Raw genomic sequence first — 23,908 nt, forward strand, 5'->3', positions numbered from 1 at the left:
AAGAAAATAATCAAACGAAAAGGAAAAGAACAACAAGTGACTGAGATGGTAACCGTTGAAGAACAAGGAAAAAGACCCGTTACAACGGTGACTGAAGGACCTGTGGAGGAAGTTGTAGAGGAAGTTATAAAGCCGCTGGCTCTTCCAGAGTATATCACACCAACTGAGGTGGAAGAGATACGTGAACAAGTCACTGTCACTGAAGAAGTAACTAAAGAAGGCAAACCTAAAAAGACCACCAAAAAGAAGATAATCAAACGGAAAGGAAAAGAACAACAAGTAACTGAGATGGTAACCGTTGAAGAACAAGGAAAGAGACCAGTTACGACTGTAACTGAAGGTCCAACAGAAGAAGTTGTAGAAGAAATAATAAAAGAAGTGCCAGTTCCAGAAGGATTAAAACCAACTGAAGTTGAGGAGATCAGAGAACAAGTGACTGTCACTGAAGAGGTAACTAAAGAAGGCAAACCTAAAAAGACTACCAAAAAGAAGATAATCAAACGAAAAGGAAAAGAACAACAAGTGACTGAGATGGTAACCGTTGAAGAACAAGGAAAAAGACCCGTTACAACGGTGACTGAAGGACCTGTGGAGGAAGTTGTAGAGGATGTTATAAAGCCGCTGGCTCTTCCAGAGTATATCACACCAACTGAGGTGGAAGAGATACGTGAACAAGTCACTGTCACTGAAGAAGTAACTAAAGAAGGCAAACCTAAAAAGACCACCAAAAAGAAGATAATCAAACGAAAAGGAAAAGAACAACAAGTAACTGAGATGGTAACCGTTGAAGAACAAGGAAAGAGACCAGTTACGACTGTAACTGAAGGTCCAACAGAAGAAGTTGTAGAAGAAATAATAAAAGAAGTGCCAGTTCCAGAAGGATTAAAACCAACTGAAGTTGAGGAGATCAGAGAACAAGTGACTGTCACTGAAGAGGTAACTAAAGAAGGCAAACCTAAAAAGACTACCAAAAAGAAGATAATCAAACGAAAAGGAAAAGAACAACAAGTGACTGAGATGGTAACCGTTGAAGAACAAGGAAAAAGACCCGTTACAACGGTGACTGAAGGACCTGTGGAGGAAGTTGTAGAGGAAGTTATAAAGCCGCTGGCTCTTCCAGAGTATATCACACCAACTGAGGTGGAAGAGATACGTGAACAAGTCACTGTCACTGAAGAAGTAACTAAAGAAGGCAAACCTAAAAAGACCACCAAAAAGAAGATAATCAAACGAAAAGGAAAAGAACAACAAGTAACTGAGATGGTAACCGTTGAAGAACAAGGAAAGAGACCAGTTACGACTGTAACTGAAGGTCCAACAGAAGAAGTTGTAGAAGAAATAATAAAAGAAGTGCCAGTTCCAGAAGGATTAAAACCAACTGAAGTTGAGGAGATCAGAGAACAAGTGACTGTCACTGAAGAGGTAACTAAAGAAGGCAAACCTAAAAAGACTACCAAAAAGAAGATAATCAAACGAAAAGGAAAAGAACAACAAGTGACTGAGATGGTAACCGTTGAAGAACAAGGAAAAAGACCCGTTACAACGGTGACTGAAGGACCTGTGGAGGAAGTTGTAGAGGAAGTTATAAAGCCGCTGGCTCTTCCAGAGTATATCACACCAACTGAGGTGGAAGAGATACGTGAACAAGTCACTGTCACTGAAGAAGTAACTAAAGAAGGCAAACCTAAAAAGACCACCAAAAAGAAGATAATCAAACGAAAAGGAAAAGAACAACAAGTAACTGAGATGGTAACCGTTGAAGAACAAGGAAAGAGACCAGTTACGACTGTAACTGAAGGTCCAACAGAAGAAGTTGTAGAAGAAATAATAAAAGAAGTGCCAGTTCCAGAAGGATTAAAACCAACTGAAGTTGAGGAGATCAGAGAACAAGTGACTGTCACTAAAGAGGTAACTAAAGAAGGCAAACCTAAAAAGACTACCAAAAAGAAGATAATCAAACGAAAAGGAAAAGAACAACAAGTGACTGAGATGGTAACCGTTGAAGAACAAGGAAAAAGACCCGTTACAACGGTGACTGAAGGACCTGTGGAGGAAGTTGTAGAGGAAGTTATAAAGCCGCTGGCTCTTCCAGAGTATATCACTCCAACTGAGATGGAAGAGATACGTGAACAAGTCACTGTCACTGAAGAAGTAACTAAAGAAGGCAAACCTAAAAAGACCACCAAAAAGAAGATAATCAAACGAAAAGGAAAAGAGCAACAAGTGACTGAGATGATAACCGTTGAAGAACAAGGAAAGAGACCAGTTACGACTGTAACTGAAGGTCCAACAGAAGAAATTGTAGAAGAACAGATAAAACTACTTCCAACCGCAGAATTTGTGAGACCATCTGATGTAGAAGAAGTACGTGAACAAATAACTGTCACAGAAGAAATAACTAAAGAAGGCAAGCCAAAGAAAGTCACCAAAAAGAAAATCACCAAACGTAAAGGCAAAAAACAACAAGTTACGGAGGTTGTCACTGTTGAAGAAGAAGGTAAGCCTCCAGTAAGAACAGTTACTGACGGTCTGACAGAGGAACTTATTGAAGAAATAATAAAACCACTGCCTGCACCGGAGAAAATCCATCCATCTGAAGTAGAAGAGATACGTGAACAAGTGACTGTGGCAGAAGAAATGACAATGGAAGGCAAACCTAAAAAGGTAACTAAGAAAAAGATTGTCAAGCGCAAAGGGAAGGAACAACAAGTCACAGAACTTGTCACTGTCGAAGAGCAAGGAAAAGCACCAGTTACTACAATTACTGAAGGTCCACTGGAGGAAGTACTAGAAGATACACTAAAAGTACTTCCTGCTCCTGAACACGCCAAATCGGGAGAAATTGAGGAGGTACGTGAACAAGTAACAGTCACAGAAGAAGTAAGCACAGAAGGCAAGCCTAAAAAGATTACCAAAAAGAAGGTTATTAAACGTAAAGGCAAAGAACAACAGGTGACTGAAGTGGTAACAGTTGAAGTAAAAGGTAAACGACCTGTTACAACCGTAACCGAGGGTCCTGTAGAAGAAGTAGTGGAGGAATTTGTAAAACCTCTGCCCATAATTCAACGCGTCGAACCATCTGAAGTGGAAGAGATTCGAGAAGAAGTCACAGTCACTCAAGAAGTGACTAATGAGGGTAAACCAAAGAAGACAACCAAAAAGAAAATAATCAAACGTAAGGGCAAAGAACAACAGGTAACGGAGGTTGTCACTGTTGAAGAACAGGGTAAGAGACCTGTTAAAACTGTCTCTGAAGGACCTGTTGAAGAAGTGGTTGAAGAGACACTGAAAGCTCTTCCAGCACCGGAGTACGCTAAACTTGGAGAAGGAGAAGAAATACGCGAACAGGTAACCGTTACAGAAGAAGTAACGGAAGAAGGCAAACCTAAAAAGGTAACTAAAAAGAAGGTAGTAAAACGCAAAGGAAAAGAGCAACAAGTCACAGAAGTTACAACAGTCGAAGAACAAGGAAAGGCTCCTGTTACGACTGTAATTGAAGGGCCCACTGAAGAATTGGTCGAGGAAATAATAAAACCATTGCCAACTCCAGAAAAAATTAAACCATTTGAAGAAGAAGAAATCCGTGAACAAGTAACTATTACGGAAGAAGTCACTAAAGAAGGTAAACCTAGGAGAGTTACCAAGAAGAAAGTTATTAAACGCAAAGGAAGAGAACAGCAAGTCTCTGACATTGTCACAGTTGAAGAACAAGGCAAGGCACCAATTACAACTATCACTGATGGTCCTACAGAAGAAATACTAGAAGAATCCATAAAAGCATTACCAGCTCCCGAATATGCCGAACCAGATGAAGTCGAAGAGGTTCGTGAACAAGTAACAGTTACTCAAGAGGTAACCAAAGAAGGTAAACCAAAGAAAACTACCAAGAAAAAGGTTATCAAGCGCAAAGGCAAAGTACAACAAGTTACAGAAGTTATTACTGTGGAGGAACAAGGCAAGAGACCTGTCACAACTGTCACTGAAGGTCCAGTAGAAGAAGTAGTTGAAGACATGCTGAAACCACTACCAACTCCAGAATTTGTCAAACCATCTGAAGTAGAAAAAGTCCATGAACAGGTAACTATCACTGAAGAATTAACCAAGGAAGGAAAACCCAAGAAGGTTAAGAAAAAGAAAGTAATCACACGCAAAGGAAGAGAACAGCAGGTATCTGAAGTAGTAACAATTGAGGAACAGGGAAAAGCTCCAGTTACAACTGTTATTGAAGGTCCTACAGAAGAAATTGTTGAAGAAACGATTAAAACATTATCAGGTCCAGAATATGCCAAACCGGGTGAGGAAGAAGAAATTCGTGAACAAGTTACTGTCACGCAAGAAGTCACTGAAGAAGGGAAACCAAGAAAGATCACCAAAAAGAAGGTCATTAAGCGTAAAGGCAAAGAACAACGGGTGACAGAAGTTGTTACCATCGAAGAACAAGGAAAGAGACCTGCAACAACCGTCACTGAAGGTGCCGTCGAGGAAATAGTAGAGGAAATGGTAAAACCATTACCTGCTGCAAAACGTGTGAAACCTACTGAAGTAGAAGAAGTTCGTGAACAAGTAACTATCACTGAAGAGATAACTAAGGAAGGTAAACCAACGAAAGTCACCAAGAAAAAGCAGATCAAGCGTAAAGGAAAGCAACAACAGGTTACTGAAGTAGTAACTATCGAAGAACAAGGCAAGGCTCCAGTTACAATTGTCACTGAAGGTCCAACAGAAGAAGTAGTCGAAGAAATATTGAAAACTTTACCAGCACCCAAATATGCTAAACCATCAGAAATCGAGGAGCTTCGTGAACAAGTCACTGTGACCCAAGAAATTACAAAAGAAGGTAAACCAAAGAAAACAGTTAAAAAGAGGGTTATCAGACGTAAAGGGCCACAACAGCAAGTAACAGAAGTTGTCACAGTCGAGGAAGAAGGAAAAGCTCCTGTCACAACCGTAACCGAGGGACCTGTTGAAGAACTGATTGATGATGTAATAAAACCACTTCCTGTTCCAGAATATGTGAAACCAACTGAAGTTGAAGAAGTTCGCGAACAAGTGACTGTCACTGAAGAAGTTACTAAGGAGGGTAAACCTAAGAAGGTCACGAAGAAGAAGATCATCAAACGCAAAGGAAGAAAGCAACAAGTGTCTGAAGTTGTCACTGTCGAAGAACAAGGCAAGCTTCCAGCTACAACTGTTACTGAAGGTCCTACAGAAGAAATAGTTGAAGAGACACTGAAAGCTCTTCCTGCCCCAAAACATGCTAAACCAGGAGAAGTTGAAGAGGTCCGTGAACAAGTTACAGTTACGCAAGAAGTGACAAAAGAAGGCAAACCCAAGAAAGTCACCAAAAAGAAGGTTATCAAACGCAAGGGAAAAGAACAACAAGTGACTGAGATGGTAACCGTAGAAGAACAAGGAAAGCGACCTGTCACAACTGTTACTGAAAGTCCTATTGAAGAAGTTGTCGAAGAAATTGTAAAAGCACTTCCTATTACAGAAAGTATAGAACCTACAGAAAAGGCGGAATCACCCGAAGAAGTAGAAGTGACTGAGATCGTTACGAAAGAAGGCAAATCGAAAAAGGTCATTAAAAAGAAAGTTCCTAAGAAAGTTCTTATATCTGAAGAAGAGAAGATCGAAGCACCTGAAGCTCCAGAAATTCCTCTAGAAAAAGCTAAGAAGAAACCTGTCAAGCTCCAACGTATGAAAATAACCAAATTCGAAGCCACAAAACTCGAAGTTCAAGAAGTATCGGTGGATAAACCTCAGTTCGCTCAAATTAAATTACGCAAGACTCCAACTGTGAAACGCCCAGTGGAGAAAAAAGACAAAATTCCTCGCGTTCTTCTTCGAAGTCGAATTACACCTATTGAGTGGCCTCCAGCGATAAAACATTTGAAGATCGACGAGCTCGAACCAAACGAGGTCCAAAATGGTATCTTATCTCGCAACATTGAAGAAGCTGATAAGTTACCAAAACCAAAGAAGAAGAGGATCAAGCGCATAGAAAAAGAAATAGCAAAGCTTGAGAAGTTGGATCAGGAGTTCGAGGAGTTAAAGAAAGAATTACCACTAGAGAAACTTGAAGAACCTGTACCAGAAGTAAAACCAGAGAAGAAAGTTAAAAAGAAAAAACCTGTTGAAAAGATTGAAGGTGAGAAACCTCAGTTGATGAGGATCAGTATCAAGGAACAGAAAGCAATTAAACCTAAGATCGAAGAACCGGCTACTCCTTTATTCGCGCAAATTAAACTAAAGAAAGCTCCTGTCAAACCGAAGAAAAAAGAAGACAAGGATGAAAAGTTCCCTAAAATTCTTTTACGCAGCCGTATCACAGAACACGAATGGCCACCGTCGATTAAATATCCAATTATAACCGAACTTGAACCTAATTACGTACAGAATGGTATTCTATCTCATACCATGGAAGAAGCACTGAAATTAAAGAAGATAAGACATAAGAAGGTGAAACTTCCAGAGAAAGAAATAACAGAATTAGAGAAAGTGGATCAAGAATTTGAAGAATTGAAGAAAGTTCCATTAGAAAAGGTAGAAGAAATGGCACCATATGAACGTAAACCTAAACCAGAAAAACCTGAAGAAGAAAAACCGAAGAAATTGAAAATAGGCAAAGGAAAGCCGCGGATTGCAGAAGAGGAGAAACCAGAGACTGTGAAACTGAAGAAGATACCAGAGAAGGTTCCAAGTGTTTTAGAAGAAGAGGCTCCCGTTCCAAAGAAAAAAGAAGAAAAAGAGAAACCAAAGAAAGAAAAAGAAGAGAAGGAATATCCTGAGTTAAAACCATTTGAACCTTATGAGATAGAAACTCCGGAAGTTGAACTGGAAGAAAGAGAGGTGCCAGAGTATCCTGAGCCGGGAAAGAAAGTTCCTAAGAAAGTTCCAAGCAAAAAACCAAAGAAAGAACGTAAAACACCAGCTCAGGAAACCGAGGCTATTCCAATAGTACCTGGTATTCCAAAACCAGAAGAACCGGAAGAAGAAGAAGAAATAAAGAGGAGAATTCCTGAAAGAGAAGCTCCAAAGGAGGAGCCAGAGAAAATCAAACTGAAACCTTGGAAAAAACCGGAAGAAGAGAAAGAGGAAGAGAAGAAGCCCGAAGATTATCTGAAATTCGTTCCCAAAGACGACGACATTATCGAAACTGTCGAGGTTGTTACAACCGTAATTACAGAAGAAATACCTGAAAAGAAACCGCGAAAGATCAAAAAGAAGAAAACCACGACCAAACGTGGTGACGAGAAACCACTAGTTGTTGAAGAGACAACGATACAAGAAGAAGGCGAAGAGCCAGTCGTAACTGTCGAAGAAATTGTCGAAGATAAACCAATGGTATTACCGATAGAATCGATTGTACCAGCCGCGCCTGTCGAAGAGATCAAAGAAGAGATCGTAACGAGCGAGATCGTGACCGAGGAAGGAACAAAGAAAACTGTACGCAAAAAGCGTGTCACCAGGAAATACGAAGGTAAAGAACAGGTCACTGAAGAGGTGACCGTGGAAGAGGAAGGTAAAGAACCATTAACAGCAACAATAGAAATCCACGAAGACACTACACCAGAAATACACGAAAAACCAAAACACAAAAGACCGATAAAACCTAAAGCTGACAAGAATGTGACAGAAGGTAAGCCTATTTCTTACGTATTACTATCATCTCATACAACTATATATATATACGTTTCATTCATTTACCAAATAGTGCATAAATATATTATACGATGTAAACAGAACAAGATACAAAGACATGGTGGACAAATATACTTATATTTCTATACTTTATACATGTAACATTGATCAGTGTATCTGTTGATGAGCTATTGGTATATATATATTAGTATATATATATATATATGCTTTCTATATCGATACTTCGTTTATTCGTTAATGGTTTGTTAAGTGGTTTCTGCCATAAAGAAATGCTTAATGTTGAGAATATTTGTTAAGCAGATCTAAAACATTTTGTTCTTTTCACAGATATTACGGAAGAAGTGGTTGAAAAGGTAGGATTTATGACTGATCGTAAGATTGTTTTATTTGGGTAGGTCATCTCATAAATAATGTAATTTTTAATATATGTATAGATTAGATGAAAATAATCGAGTATTTATTAGAAGAGTATTTATTAAGGGGAGATTATAGTGTAACAAGAAATAAAAAACGAAACTAAAAATAAAAATTAATTCTTTCCATGCATCAAAAATACAATAATTCAAAAATAAAAAAGCACATTACTTATGAAATGACCTACTAAAATGTCTAAAATTAATAACACAAGTACAAATTACTTATTTTTTTTAATGAAAAAACAGGAAATCATCGAGGAAGTCAAACCTATCAAAAAGATCATCAAGAAGAGGAAGCCAGTGCCGGGTAAAGATGAAGTAACAGAGGAAGTCGTGGAAGAGATAATAATAGAGCAACCACAAGAAGAAGAAGCCCGACCAATCATAGAAGAAGTAGAAACAGTGACGATCACTGAACACGATGTACGGAAAGCTCCAAAGAAGAAGAAGGAGGTGATCATCAAAGAGGAAGAAGAGATCTTCGAAACAATCGAAACACCCACTCAGAAAATAATTCGAAAGAAGATTCGTCCAATGAAGAAAGGAGAAGAAGAGATCGTGGTGGAAGAGATAATTCAGAAGCCACTAGAAGAAATAACCAAAATGGAAGAAGAACAAATAGTAGAAGTCGTTGAGACACCCACTAAGAAAGTAGTAAAAAAGAAGAAAGCCATAGTGAAAGATGACGGTGTTCCTGAAGAGATCGTTGAAGAAATTATTATCGAAAAGCCACAGAAAGAAAAAGCGAAACCTAAGGTAGAAGAAGGAACAGAAACGGTTAAAGTAACAAGGGTTGATCTGAAGAAAGCACCGAAGAAACCTGAAGAGATAGTAGAAGAAGAAGAAGAAATTATTGAAACCATTGAGACACCAACAAAGAAGATCATTCGAAAGAAACCTAAAGATAAGAAGGAAAAAGTAGTGGAACAAGTTATACAGAAGACCATAGAGGAAGCAAAAGTCATGGAGGAAAATGAAATCGTAGAAATCATTGAAACACCAACGAAGAAAATAATCAAGAAGAAAAAAGCTACAATCACAGAAGGAGAAGCTCCTGAGGAACAAATCGAAGAGATCGTGATTGAGAAACCTGTTAAAGAAAAAGCCAAAAAGAAGATTCTACCAAAAGAAGGTTTAGAAATCACTGAAATTATTACCGAAACTTCTGTCGAGGAGTTACTTGAGGAGAAGGCTAAACCTGAAGAAGCCAAACCCTCGGAAGTGGAAGAAGAAAAGGCAGAAGTTACTAAGGTAGAAGTAAAGAAAGTTCCAAAAAAGAAGAAGAAACCAGTTACAGCTCTTGAAGCCGAAGAGAAGGACGAAGCTGTGGAAGAAATAAAACCTGAGGTACCTAAAGAAGAAAAAGCGGAACCAGCTGTTATAGAGAAAGAAAGTGTTGAAGTGACTGAAGTGATTTCTCAAGTGACCACGGAGGAACTTCCTGAAGAGGTTAAACCTAAGAAGAAGAAGGCTACTGAGGTTAAGGAGATAGAAGAACAGGTGATCAAAAAAGAGGTTAAAGTGAAGGAAGCACCGAAAGAAAGTGTGTCTGAAACTGAAGAACAGCCAGAGGAAGAAGTACAAGAACTTGTAACTGAGAAGCCAAAGAAGGTTAAAGCCAAGAAAGAAATTACGCCTCAAGATGGTATTATAACCACTGAAGTTATTTCTACAACTGCGGAAGAAGAATTACAAGTGCAGAAACCAGAAGAAGATAAGGCTAAAATAGTCGAAGAGAAGGAAGAGAAAGCAGAAGTAAAAGAAAAGAAGGTTACTATAAAGAAGGCTCCTAAGAAGAAATTAACACCGAAGGAAGCTGAAGAGGAACAAGTGGCGGAAGTTGTGGAAGAGATTACAGTGGATGAACCAAAGAAAAGGAAGGCTAAGAAGACTGTCCTTCCGAAGGAAGAGTTACAAACGACTGAAGTGGTTACTGAGATTACTACAGAAGAAATAAAAGAAGAGAAGCCAAGGGAAGAGAAGGCTGTTCCTAAAAAGGAAGAAAAGATTGAAGAAGAGGCAACGGTTACCGAGGTTTCTGTGAAGAAGGTACCTAAGAAGAAGAAAAAGGAGGAAGTTGTGACGAACGGTGAAGTGATTGAAGAGAAACTGAAAGTGAAGGAAATTCCTGAAGAGAAACAGGAAGTAAAGGAAGAAGTAAAGGAAGAAAAACCAGAGGAAGTGAAAGCAGAAGAAGAAAGAGCAAAGGAGGTGGAAACGGAGGAAGAGAAACCAAAAGAAAAACCAAAGAAGAAGAAAATCACCGCAGAAAAGAAACCCACCGTTGTAGAGGAAGAGCAACACGAGGAAAAGATAGAAGAAATACCAGAAGAGAAGCCAAAGATGGTCAAAGCCAAGAAGGAGATTATTCCACAGGATGCCGTTGAAACCGCAGAAGTTGTCCCAGAAACTGTTGCTGAAGAAACGCCAACAAGGAAACCTGAAGAACGCAAGGCTGTACCAGTCGAAGAGAAACTGGAAGAAGAAGTAGTAATAGAAGAGGTTCCTATAGAAAAAGCTTCGAAAGAGGAAGAGGAAGAAATACCGGAAGAGAAACCAGAAGAAGTTCCTGAAAAACCAAAGGAAGCAAAGGTTGTGAAGAAGAGAAGGAAGAAGATAGTGAAGAAAGATGAAATCGAGGAATGGGTCGAACCGGAGTACGAACGACCTGTACTGGAACCCATGCCTGAGAAGATTCAATGGGAACCAAAGAAAAAGAAAGAGAAGAAACCTTTACCAGAATCTTTGCAAAAATTGGTCCCTCAAAAAATCGAAAGAAAAGAGATCAAACCCACGAAGCTCAAATACTCAGAACCGGTTGAAACCGTTCAGTTCGCTGCGATCAAATTGAAAAAAGTGGCAGTTTCGAAGAAGAAAGTAGTTGAAGAAGCCAAATTCCCGAAGATCATGTTACGAAGCAGACTTACATTCGTCGGTGACTATCCACCTGAAATTCAATATCCAAAGGTAACAGAACTAGAAGAGAATCCGGTTCAATCTGGTATTCTGTCTAGAAACACCGAGGAAGCTCTGGAAGTGCTGAAGCGAAAGGTCAAGAAGGTTAAACTTCCTAAGAAAGAAATTGCAGAATTGGAAAAATTGGATCAAGAATTCGAAGAATTGAAGAAGGTACCTTTGGAGAAAGTGGAGGATAAATCGATATACGAACGTCCACCGAAGAAGCCCGCAGAAAAACTAGAAGAGCCACAGAAGTTGGTCGTTGGCAAAGGCAAGGTACCTGAAGAAGAAAAAGTGGAACCTGAAAAGGTGAAACTAAAGAAGGTTCCCGAAAAGAAACCAGAAGAAATCGAAGAACCATTGAAGAAACCACCCAAACCAGTACCTGAAGAGGAAGTGAAACCAGAGAAAAAAGACAAACCAAAGGTGAAATTAGAACACGATGAGTTAAAGCCTTTGGATTTCGAGAGACCAGAACTGGAGAAATATGAACCAGAGAAATACGAAGAACCAGAAAAACCAGCACCAGAGCCAGTTCCAAAACCATACGAACCAGAAGAGAAGAAGAAGCCAGATCAAGAGATCGAACAGATTCCGTTGATAAAGGGAAAACCGAAACCACAAGAGCCGGATAAAGAACCTGAAGTTAAGTTCAGAATACCTCAAAAAGACAAGCCAGAAGAGGAACCAGAGAAAATAACGTTAAAGGGTTGGAAAAAAGACAAACCTGAGGACGAAGGTGTGGAAGAGTTCCCAGCGAAGGAAGAAGAGGAAGCTCCTAAAGCACCCAAAGAAGAACTTGAAGAAATCACTGTGAAGCGTAAGGTGAAACCAAAGAAACCCAAAGAGAAGGTTCCTAAGGAAGAAGAGGTAACGCTGAAGGAGCCTGAAAAGAAGAAACCGGAAGAAGTTCCAGAAGTAGTAGAAGATATCACTTTGAAAAAGGAACCAGAGAAACCTATTGAAGAAGCTCCTGCTGAACTTACCATCAAGAAGCCAGTTTTGAAGGAGAAAGAAGTACAAGAAGAAGAAATAGTGGCTGAAGTGACGTTAAAGAAGAAACCGGAGAAACCTGAAGAAGTGGTTGAAGAAGCAATTGTGAAGAAGCCAAAGAAGAAGAAGCCCGTAAAAGAAGAAGAGGCTGTTGAAGTTACAATAAAAAAGAAAGAGGAAGTGGAAGAAGAAATTAAAGAAGACGTTGTTATAAAGAAGAAGCCAAAGGAGGAGGCGCCTGCAGAAGTAGTTGAAGAAGTCATTTTGAAAAAACCAGAAGAAAAAGCTGCTGAAGAAGTAACTGAAGAAATAGAGAAACCTAAAAGAAAGAAACCTGTGGAGGAAGAAGCTGCAGACGAAGTCACTATTAAGAAACCAGTTGTAGAAGAAAAGAAGGAAGAAGACGTTCCTGAACAGGTAACGCTAAAGAAGAAGAAACCAAAGGAAAAACCGGTTCCAGAAGAAGTAACCGAAGAAGTTACACTGAAACCGGTTCCGAAAGAAGAAGAAAAGGCACCAGAGGAAGTAACTGAGAAAGTGGAGATGAAGAAACCTAAGAAGAAGAAGCCAGTGGTTGAAGAAGCTGCCGATGAAGTTACTGTCAAGAAACCAGTGCCAGTAGAAAAGGAAGAAGAAGAAATTATAGAAGAAGTAACATTTAAGAAGAAGAAACCAAAGGAGAAACCGGTTCCAGAAGAAGTGATTGAAGAAATTACACTGAAACCAGTTCCGAAAGAAGAAGAAAAGGCACCGGAGGAAGTAAGTGAGAAAGTGGAGGTGAAGAAACCTAAAGAGAAGAAACCAGTGGTGGAAGAAGCTGCCGATGAAGTTACTATCAAGAAACCAGTGCCAGTAGAAAAAGAAGAAGCAGAAATTATAGAAGAAGTAACACTGAAAAAGAAGAAACCAAAGGAGAAACTGGTTCCAGAAGAAGTGATTGAAGAAATTACACTGAAACCAGTTCCGAAAGAAGAAGAAAAGGCACCGGAGGAAGTAAGTGAGAAAGTGGAGGTGAAGAAACCTAAAGAGAAGAAACCAGTGGTGGAAGAAGCTGCCGATGAAGTTACTATCAAGAAACCAGTGCCAGTAGAAAAAGAAGAAGCAGAAATTATAGAAGAAGTAACACTGAAAAAGAAGAAACCAAAGGAGAAACTGGTTCCAGAAGAAGTGATTGAAGAAATTACACTGAAACCAGTTCCGAAAGAAGAAGAAAAGGCACCGGAGGAAGTAAGTGAGAAAGTGGAGGTGAAGAAACCTAAAGAGAAGAAACCAGTGGTGGAAGAAGCTGCCGATGAAGTTACTATCAAGAAACCAGTGCCAGTAGAAAAAGAAGAAGCAGAAATTATAGAAGAAGTAACACTGAAAAAGAAGAAACCAAAGGAGAAACCGGTTCCAGAAGAAGTGATTGAAGAAATTACACTGAAACCAGTTCCAAAAGAAAAAGAAAAGGCACCGGAAGAAGTAACTGAGAAAGTGGAGGTGAAGAAACCTAAAGAGAAGAAACCAGTGGTGGAAGAAGCTGCCGATGAAGTTACTATCAAGAAACCAGTACCAGTAGAAAAAGAAGAAGAAATTATAGAAGAAGTAACATTGAAAAAGAAGAAACCAAAGGAAAAACCGGTTTCAGAAGAAGTGATTGAAGAAATTACATTGAAACCAGTTCCGAAAGAAGAAGAAAAGGCACCGGAGGAAGTAAGTGAGAAAGTGGAAGTGAAAAAACCGAAGAAAAAGAAGCCCGTAGTCGAAGAAGCTGCCGATGAAGTCACTATTAAGAAACCTGTTCCTGTAGAGAAGGAAGAAGAGGAAATTATAGAAGAAGTAACATTTAAGAAGAAGAAACCAAAAGAAAAACCGCTAACGGAGGAAGAAGAGGTGGCTAAAGTGACTCTCACGAGACCAAAACCAGTGGAGGAAGAAAAGAAACCGGAAGAAGTAGAAATATCATTGAAAAAGAAACCGAAGAAAAAGCCAGTCGTTGGGGAAGAAGCTGCCGAGGTAACTATCAAAAAATTAGTTCCTATCGAAGCGGAGGAGGCTCCTGAAGAGATTACCATCAAGAAGAAGAAGCCAGAAAAGAAACCAACGCCAGTCACGGAAGAGGTTGAAGAAACTGCCGTAACCATAAAGAAAGCTCGAGCTCCTGAGGAACCTAAAGAAGAAGAAGAAATATCGACCGATGTACAAATAAAGAAGAAGAAACCCGTACGTAAAGTTACGGAAGAGGTAGCTAAAGAATTAACGATCAAAAAGATCGAAGAAGTGGAACAACCAGAAGAAGAAGAAGAAGAGGTCCAAGAATTCACAGTCAAAAGGAAACCTCCAAAGCTACCACCAAAACCTATCGAAGAAATCTACGAAGATGTTACTCTTCGGAAGTTACGTCCAAAGAAGAAACCAAGGCCAGATATCAAAGAAGTAACAGAAGCAGAGAATGTGACGTTCAGACCACGTTCTACGAAGACCAAAGAAGATGTAGAGCAAGAATTCAAGATCTCGTTGAACACTTACGAGGAAGAAGACATTTCTATGTCCGGTAAGGTTAAACTGAAACCTAAGAAACGACCGATGACGTACTCTGAAGAAGCAGGGGAAGAAACCATCAAAATTATGCAAGAAGTCGAAGACGACTCTGGACCAATTATAGAAGAGATCATAGAATCAGACGAGGAGGCTAGAGATGAATATAGTATAGAAGAATTAGAGACTGATGAGATGAGAGTGCCACTGAGAAGGAGAAAGAAGAAGGAACCAAGGCCATATAAGGTGGAAGATATCGAGGAAGGTGACGTGAGCTTAAAATTGAAACGCGAGAGGAAATATTCTGTGGAGGAAGCTGACGAAACGTTGGCGCTGAAGTTGAAGAGCAAGAGACGAGTTTCCACCTTCGACGAAGGTTCGAGAGGATTTTTCGATTTCCGCTTTCGCAGATAACGTTTAATGTGATGTAACGTGCTTTCAGCTAATATTAACGCGCTTCGTCAGACCATAAGGTGCAATTAGTGAGTATGCTTGTCCCTAACATCCTTCTGCCTCCGAAACGAAGCCTCGCCTACAATCTTCCGCTTCTTAATCCACTGCGAATGAAAAGCATATCGGTACTTCCTATAACGTACTTCAACAAAAAATCGCAGTAGAACGCTGTATAACGAATTTCTAGCGGCATTAGGCCTATTAGCGACATATGTATTCGTGATAGACGAGTATGATTGTATAATATCGTAAAATATATAGAATATATTGACGCTTCAATAGTTGATTGTATTAATAGATATCGGCTTGTGTGATTGATTTTGCTTACTTTTGTTATAATACTTTGTTTGACCCTTTACAGAAGAGGCCTCGCTTAGTATCACCAGAGAAGAAGACATTTCAGAGGAAGGTACGTTCATGTTCCAATAAAATACATTGCTGAAAACTATTTGAATCGTTTTTCGTATTATTTTGATTTTTATACACACTCTTTGCGTCTGTTCATTATTTTTTTTTAATGTTTGGGGTTAAAAAGTTAATGTTTATCATATTAATAATATGTCAACCTATCAATCTTATGCAATTTCATTTCTATTCATATCGTTTATACTAGTGATTCTCTAATTTATCTATTTTTATTTTCATGTCATTCTTACTCCAATATTGATGAATAACGTATTTGAATAAATTGATGTTTTAGACGAAATCGAATACGTTGTACGCGATGGCGACACAATGTTCTCGATTTGCTCGTACGTGGCAGAAACTGACGAAGCCATCAACCTCGTCGAAGGAGAAAGAGTTTACGTTATCGGTAAGTTGATACGTTTCTACACGAAATGGTGCATCATTATATCGATGTAACTAGGTTAACGGTACTATTGTTACGTTCTGCATTGATATCTTTATTTTTACGTTTCCTTTTTTAGACCATTCGAATCAAGACTGGTGGTTCGTGAAGAAACACCTGACGGAAGAAAAGGGCTGGGTTCCAGCGCAATATCTTCTCAACGAAGTGCACTATACTCTGTATTTGCAGCGCAAATTGCACGAGAAAATCGATAAATTACCAGTATTTGAAAGTAAGTTTATTCACACTTTACTAACTCACTAAAAACGGTAAAAATTTATCTTGATGAAAATTATTTCCCAATAATATTAAGTAATTATGAACATTCTCATTTTCTCACACACTTGATTAAATTACAAATTACCTAATTTTACTTTACGATCTCTGTAATTATTTCTTACGTTTTCACAAATTAACAAGAATTTGATTAACGCGTTAATTTGCATTTTAAACAAAAGAAAAGTTACGTTATCGTAAAAAGTATTAGCAGAAAATTCGCGTCACAAATATAATGCAAATTATTAATTAATAATCACAGAACCAGCGCCAGGGGAGAAGACATCAGCACCGAGGTTCATCGAAAAATTGCAGCCAATTCACACACCAGATGGTTACACGATCCAATTCGAATGTCAAGTGGAGGGTCTACCAAGGCCTCAGATAACTTGGTTCCGACAGACAGCCATCATCAAGCCATCACCTGACTTCCAAATGTACTACGACGACGATAATGTAGCAACTTTGATCATCAGGGAAGTGTTCCCCGAAGATGCTGGCACCTTCACCTGTGTCGCCAAGAACGCCGCTGGTTTCGCTTCCAGTACCACAGAATTAATTGTGGAAGCGCCTCTTTCTGATCATGGATCGGATCTTACTGGTCCATCCAGAAAGAGCCTCTCAAGGTACGTTTTTTCCCATTGGATTTTCCATATCTCTTTTTAGATATAGATTGGAAAATATTATTAATAATATCGCAAAACATTAAAATAAATTACTTGCATTCAATTATTAATTTCTTCATTCGTGGATATCTTTGATTATTTACTATTTCTATTATTTCAATATTATTAATATTTTCTCGAATTTTTAAACAAATATAATATGCTATTTGTTGGATTAAGTATGTTTCCTTATTCTTAAAATTAGTGATAATAATAATTGAAAAATACGTAAATATTTTTTCTACGCCTATTGCAATTCTAATTAAATAATTATAATTAAAATATTAGGTTGTCCGAAAAGTGTCTTTCTCTTACAGACACGTCTTTTACAACGATGCATTTTTATACAAACGTGAAACCTAATCTGTCGAACGTTGTGATCTTTATTTTGATAGAACGAAATGGATCATACGTAATTCGATAAAATAATATAAAACGGAAAATCTTGTGCATCCATTGTTTCCTTATAAAACGAAAGAAACTTTTCGGACGACCTAACATGTGTTCTATATAATTGCAAATAAATGTCTGCAGAGAATCATCTCTCGCCGACATCTTGGAGGGAATACCACCAACGTTCTCAAGGAAACCAAAAGCGAAATACGTCAACGAAGGTGATGATGTGATTTTGGAATGTCGACTGGTGGCAGTACCTGAACCAGAAATAACCTGGTACTACAAGGATACGCAGATTACAACCAAAGAGAACATCGTGGTTGCTACCGAGAGCGACATGCACATGTACTGCAGCGTAATTAAGATCACTAAAGTACAAAAGAAACAGGAAGGAAAGTACACTATCGTTGCTAGAAACAGGGAAGGTGAAGCTACTATAGAAATTCCTATGAAGGTTTGTATATAATAATAATAATAGTACTTCAATCGTGATTATTATTACTATTTGATAATTGCAATTCACTAGTTCTAGAGTTTATTATTATTTGTAATTCGATAATATCATACAATTAATTCGAAATTGCTACGTAATTCCATTAATTTGTTAGGCAATTTCTTCTTCCATAATTTAATATTCGAATTGAAGGATTTTTGATAGAATATCGAATAGATGAAAATACAAATTTTAATCTTTAATAAAATAAATACTGCACAGATCGAATGCTTCTCTACTTTGCTAATTCGCAAGTTTCGTTCTACTTAAATGTAGATGTTACTTAAAAAAATGTACACGAAAAGAATATTAAATTATGAATATTTTACGAAATGATTGTTACGCGGACTCGATTCTTCTCTAACTTGATAATTAAAAAGTCGTTCCATTTGAATATGGTATACAGAGATATTGCTTCTCAAAAATTTCAATCTAATTGCACAGGTGAAGACTGGCAAACACGAGCCGCCAGAGATTCTAGAACCATTGCAATCGTACGTGATACGGGAAGGTGAAACCGTGGTATTATCGACACAAATCGTCGGAAACCCAGCTCCTAAAGTAACTTGGTACAAGAACGGTAAACCACTGAAAGGCTTGACTCCGAAACAAGATGGCCACGTGAATACGCTCACGCTGATTCAACCTCAAGTATCTGACACAGGGGAATATTCTGTGGTAGCTACCAACGATCTTGGCACAGCCGAAACGAAAGCTACGTTAACAGTTGAAAGTAAGAATATCGGAACTCGTAGTCATACTTTGCGCAGAATATTAGCTTCTTGCGATGAAAGCTTCTTGTTCATAATTATTCATTCGTAATTATTTGAATGGCATCAAAGGCTGATGAACCGTTTCAATCGAAGACACCAACGACTTCTAATCAAGCCGATTTCTATCGGGTTGGCAACTAAGTGATTGCGGATTTTGTCATTACCACCTAACGGCAAAATCCGCAATCACTTAGTTGCCAATAATAATAATACAGAATCGAAATAGCGTTCGTTGTTTCAATGAAGAATTCAATGAAGACTTTAATTAATTTTTACAATAGAAACAAAGTAAAACGCAAAATGTGTATCGTTCGAATAATCATGCGACAACGTATCAGGAAATTGATTCGATACGTGTCGTAATGAGACAAATTTCTCTAACAATGCTCATTAAATTTAGATTAAATAATATCGCATTACGCTTGTACATATTAATGCTGCAACATGCTTCGCTACATCATTTTTCAGTAAACTTGAAGCCTTCCCTGACCATTAGCTTCCAGCAACAAACATACGAACAGCACAGTGTATCGAAGGGTAGGATATGCTTCTGCTTGCGTTAATTTGTTGTGTATTTGCAATAATCTAATAACGAAATTGTCTAAGTAATAGCGAAAAATGATATTTATCTGTGCACTCTTGTAGAAATACCTAGCGGAGCTCCGGAACCGCCACTCTTCACGGAACGGTTCCAAGAACTCACCGTTCCGCAGAAAGGTACCTTCAAGTTGGTGGCGAAGGTTACTGGAAACCCTGTACCAGAAGTCACGTGGTTAAGGTATCATTAGCTACTTTATTGTTTCCAAATTTGCGTTATTTGCTATTTGTGAAATATCAAGATTTTTATTTTTTGCTTTTTTTTTTTAATTCAAACCTCAACACATATCGTTGTACTTGCAATACCTGAGTAGTGAAAGAACGATGAATTTATTGAATTTCCTCGACTTGTATTCTGTTTCACTTCTAAAATATTTTATTGCCGTTAAATGATCAAAATAACCAATTTATTATTTCTCGTGGTAATTTTATGGACAACGGTGCACTGTTAGGGATTTGAATAATTTCCGATAAAGCAGTCATTTTCACTGTTCCATTTTAATTTCTTTCGAACACGTATTATATATTTTAGTCGTCGGTATAAATCAAAGCACGTTTCAATAACTTACTTTTCGATAGAAACAACAAACCCTTGGAGAAATCACCGAACGTCACAGAAACCTACGACGGCGAGAACATCGTACTGGAGATCAGAAACGCGGATTCAGAGGTAGACGCAGGCGATTACAAGTGTGTGGCGAGCAATCCAGTTGGAAAAGCGTCTCACGGTGCCAGAGTGACGGTAGACGTGGAAAAAGTAACATTCACCAAGACTCTGGAGAAGGAAGTCGTCATCGACGAGTACAAGACCTTGGAACTCACCTGTGAAACATCGCACACCGTGTCTACGAAATGGTGGCACAACGACCAGGAGATCAGTGGAATGGATCATCGCGAGATCATTCACGAAGGACGAGTGCACAAGCTGGTGATCAAGAAAACGAATCCTACGGACGAAGGAACTTACAAGTGCACCGTGAAGAATCAATCGACGTCGAGCAAAGTTACGGTAAAAGGTAAGAATCGCTGTAAATAATATATAAATAACAATAAGAATCTCTACGTCACTGTAAATTAAACATTTGAATCTACAACCATTGAATGCAATTATTAAGATTAGGTTTACAGCGATTATCAGACCGCGAATAGATATTTATGGAAATTCACATTTTTATGGACGCGATTAAAAAAGTAGTCTCCAGGTAGAGATTTTTTTATTTATTAAATGTTATAACGAATATCTTATATACTTTTGCACATTATGTGTAGTTTGTGCATTTTTTGCATCTTTAAATTTTCCACAAACGCATAATTACATAGATGGTACAAAAAGTGTATAAATCCGTGACGACTATTAAAGGAAAATATTACGATCGATTTTACAGCGATTCGTTGAAGAAAAAGTATGACGCGTAGGTAATTGAAATTTAATGTTACAGCCACGAAACCGGAATTCGTGAAGAAGTTACAAGACTGCGAAGTAAAGGAGCGTGACGTTGCCATTTTGGAAGTTGAAGTTACATCGACGACAGCGGACGTTAAATGGTTCAAGGATGGCGAGCCTCTGGGACCAAGTAAAGAGAAATTGGAATTTGTTAAAGAAGGTACCGTTAGGAAATTGTTCATTAGAAGCACATCCGTCCATGACGAAGGAGAATACACGTGCAGCCTTATCGATCAGAAATGTTCAGCGGAAGTCACCGTCATTGGTAAATATTATTAATTTATTGTACTGAATATATTGAAACATCTGTTTAAATGTATCTATCATAAAATTCGTGAAACCTAACCAACTATCACCTGGATAATTTAGAATTTGTCATTTACCTAGTTTAGATATATCTACATAAATGGTACTTGGTACAATAGCTACAAAATATATTGGCACTCCAATGTGTTCATTAGAGCATTTGTATGCTAGTTAATTTGACCCAAGTATATTAAATTTCATATCATTTAGTAGCACTTTCGTACGAGTATAAAAATTTGATACTATTGGGTTGGCAACTAAGTGATTGCGGATTTTGTCAATACCACCTAATGACAAAATCCGCACTCACTTAGTTGCCAACCCAATATAAAAATAAAACATACAATAAGAATCTGATCAGAAAACATTTCATTACAAAGTAAAGGTATGAACCAATACTTTTTGTAGTCACTGTATATCTAATTATTATACCTAAGATACCTCTATATATATTATTTCATTTTTATCATAAATATATTCTTTTTATTATATATACAGGCTGGTTGGTAACTGGTGGTACAAAAAAAAAGTCAAAAATACAGAATAAAAATTTCTTTTTTTAATTTTTCGACGATCTACAGTGAGATCCGTTATAGCGAGACGCGATAAAGTGCACGCGTACCGAGCGAAATTTCAAAGTCGATTTTCTCGAAAACAAAGCCTCGAACGAAAAATTTTTATTCTATACTTTCGACTTCTTTTTTCGCGTAGAATCACTCCCTTTCCGTTTGTACCTCCAGTAACCAACCACCCTATATATATTTGTCAAAATCCAAGGTCTTATACAACAACAACAATTTATAATTGTCGTTTCACTCTATGAAATAGATGCAATCTGTGATATAAAAAGTCCAATATCTAAAGATTAGAACTGCACTTAGAAAATTTACAAATAACAACTACTATTTCACGAGTATTAAATTAAAGTTTACAGTATGACGATGTACTATTTACCATCTTTTCTTACAAATTATCGTAGAACTACCACCGGAAATTATTACGAAGATGCAAGATGTGACAATAGCAAGAGGCGAGAGGGCAACATTCGAGATAGAACTAACAAAAGGAGATGCGTTGGTTCGATGGTTCAAAGATGGACAAGAGTTACAATTTTCGGAACACGTCCGATTGTCGATCGATGGCAAGAGACAGAAGCTGAAGATCTACGATACGGAACCGGAGGACGCAGGCGTTTATTCCTGCGAAGTCGGTGAACAAAAATCAACAGCCAAGTTGACCGTAGAGGAACCTGGCGTGGAATTCGTCACTAAATTACCGGATGTCACCCTTGTACCATTGAACGCCGATGCCGTTTTCGTTATTGAAATATCACGCGACGTTCCAGTCACGTGGATGAGGTAAGATAAAATATTAATATAATACATGTGAATAAATAAATAATTATTTAGATAATGTGTATAAATATAATGTTACGTCTTTTATATAACGAAAAGCAAATTTGTGTATTACATTTTAAAATAGATAATTATTTCGAATATCGATATATACAAATGACTATAATTATATCGAATTAAGAGAAAAATAAAACTTGACGTAATGACATTATAGGAAAACGGAAGTTCTTAAGGAATCGTCCAAGTACACCATTATAGATGAGGGAACCGTGAAGAAACTGATCGTGAAAAAATGTACCGCTAAAGATATCGCGGAATACACAGCTGCGGTAACGAACGTGAAAACATCATCGAAATTAAGAGTCGAAGGTAATGTTCAGATTAAATATCTGCCAAACGAAATTAAAGAAATGTCTGTATTTAAACGTTTTAAAAAATTTGAGAAATTTATTCAACGACAAAATTTATCGCTATTAACGATCGATAATGTTTAACTGATATTATCGTTCGTTTAAATTTTCACAGTTATGGAAACGGCGCCAAAGATTAGTCCGGATACACCAAAGAAGTACAAAGTAAGGAAAGGCGAAGACGTGGAAGTAGTCGTGAAATTCAGCGCAACGCCAAAACCAAACGACGAATGGACAGTGAACGGCAACGTGGTTACAAAATCGAAACGAGTCGTGCCATCAATCGGTGAAGAATCCGCGGTATTAACAATCAGGAAGATCCAAGAAGAAGATGTTGGTGATTATACTTTGAAACTGGTGAACAACGTCGGAGAGGCTACCATCGAGATCAACGTCGTTATCGTCCGTAAGTATTTTTAACAATTTCAAGATAATTTTTAGAATATTTCATCTTCTTTGTTTTTTCATTGTACGATACATTTTTATTGATAAATTTTGTTCTTACGTTATCTGTGTATTTACAGAGGTACCGAGTGCACCTGGAGCACCAGAACCATTGGAAATAACTGAGGATAGTGTTACGCTTCACTGGAAGAAACCAGATTCAGATGGAAACTCGCCCATCGTTGAGTACATTCTGGAGTATCAAGAAAAGACTGAAGCTACGTGAGTATATTTTATTAAATGGGAAAAGGCTTGAATAAAATATTCGAATAGAACAATGTAGGAATGACTTCCGAGTAGAATATTTGAATAAAAAGAGTTAGAATTGATTTGCGAAGAAAATATTCAAGTATACAAAAATATTTAATTAAGAGCAATACGATGAAGCTATAGTAAATCTTGATTGATGTTTTTCAGTGGAATAATAGATATGAGTTATGAAATATATTTATCTTTTTAATTTAAAGGTGGAACAAGATTACAGAGACTATAACAGAAACAACACATACGGTAACGAAATTAACCACGAACAAGGAGTACACCTTCCGAGTAACAGCTGCAAACGAGGCTGGACCAGGTGAAACATCACCAACTTCTCCGTACATAAAGATAACAAAACCATCGGCTGCAGAACCACCAGTTCTTCTAGAACCTCTGAAGAGTGTCATCGTTGGCCTTGGAGAAACAGTCACCCTATCTTGCGTCATTGGAGGAACACCGACGCCTCAGATTACTTGGTACGAATTTTCATTATCGAATCGTGTAAATTTCATGAAACTTTATCAGAGATACTTTTTTACTCTTCTCTTCTTAATTTAAATTAACCAAAGTACAAATTTTTCCATCGAATTTTCATCTTCTTGTAAATCTCTTTTGATTTGAGCTATTTGAACCGGA

The 23,908-nt window shown here is 37.9% G+C and overlaps 2 protein-coding genes across 5 annotated transcripts in view; one reads left to right on the top strand and one right to left on the bottom strand.

Moving 5' to 3' along the window:
* LOC117210299 (titin) overlaps window positions 1–23,908 on the top strand; it is a 245,115-nt gene that overhangs the window by 214,331 nt on the left and 6,876 nt on the right. For 3 of the 4 annotated variants that reach the window (XM_033453195.1, XM_033453192.1, XM_033453193.1), the window contains 17 exons: window positions 7,993–8,018; window positions 8,328–14,925; window positions 15,364–15,411; window positions 15,703–15,816; window positions 15,932–16,084; window positions 16,391–16,754; window positions 17,328–17,643; window positions 18,127–18,415; window positions 18,924–18,992; window positions 19,101–19,233; window positions 19,632–20,068; window positions 20,492–20,761; window positions 21,782–22,160; window positions 22,372–22,526; window positions 22,683–22,973; window positions 23,092–23,233; window positions 23,479–23,748. In XM_033453195.1, the coding sequence (XP_033309086.1) occupies window positions 7,993–8,018; window positions 8,328–14,925; window positions 15,364–15,411; window positions 15,703–15,816; window positions 15,932–16,084; window positions 16,391–16,754; window positions 17,328–17,643; window positions 18,127–18,415; window positions 18,924–18,992; window positions 19,101–19,233; window positions 19,632–20,068; window positions 20,492–20,761; window positions 21,782–22,160; window positions 22,372–22,526; window positions 22,683–22,973; window positions 23,092–23,233; window positions 23,479–23,748 (10,054 nt within the window). Of the gene's footprint in view, window positions 1–177; window positions 7,643–7,992; window positions 8,019–8,327; window positions 14,926–15,363; window positions 15,412–15,702; window positions 15,817–15,931; window positions 16,085–16,390; window positions 16,755–17,327; window positions 17,644–18,126; window positions 18,416–18,923; window positions 18,993–19,100; window positions 19,234–19,631; window positions 20,069–20,491; window positions 20,762–21,781; window positions 22,161–22,371; window positions 22,527–22,682; window positions 22,974–23,091; window positions 23,234–23,478; window positions 23,749–23,908 lie in introns of all 4 variants that reach the window. The other variant, XM_033453189.1, reaches the window with a different exon arrangement.
* Window positions 1–23,908, bottom strand: part of LOC117210300 — a 66,225-nt gene that overhangs the window by 40,596 nt on the left and 1,721 nt on the right. The window lies entirely within an intron of this gene.

Source organism: Bombus bifarius, unplaced genomic scaffold (genome assembly GCF_011952205.1).
Source record: "Bombus bifarius isolate JDL3187 unplaced genomic scaffold, Bbif_JDL3187 scf7180000008199, whole genome shotgun sequence".
Taxonomy (NCBI): domain Eukaryota; kingdom Metazoa; phylum Arthropoda; class Insecta; order Hymenoptera; family Apidae; genus Bombus; species Bombus bifarius.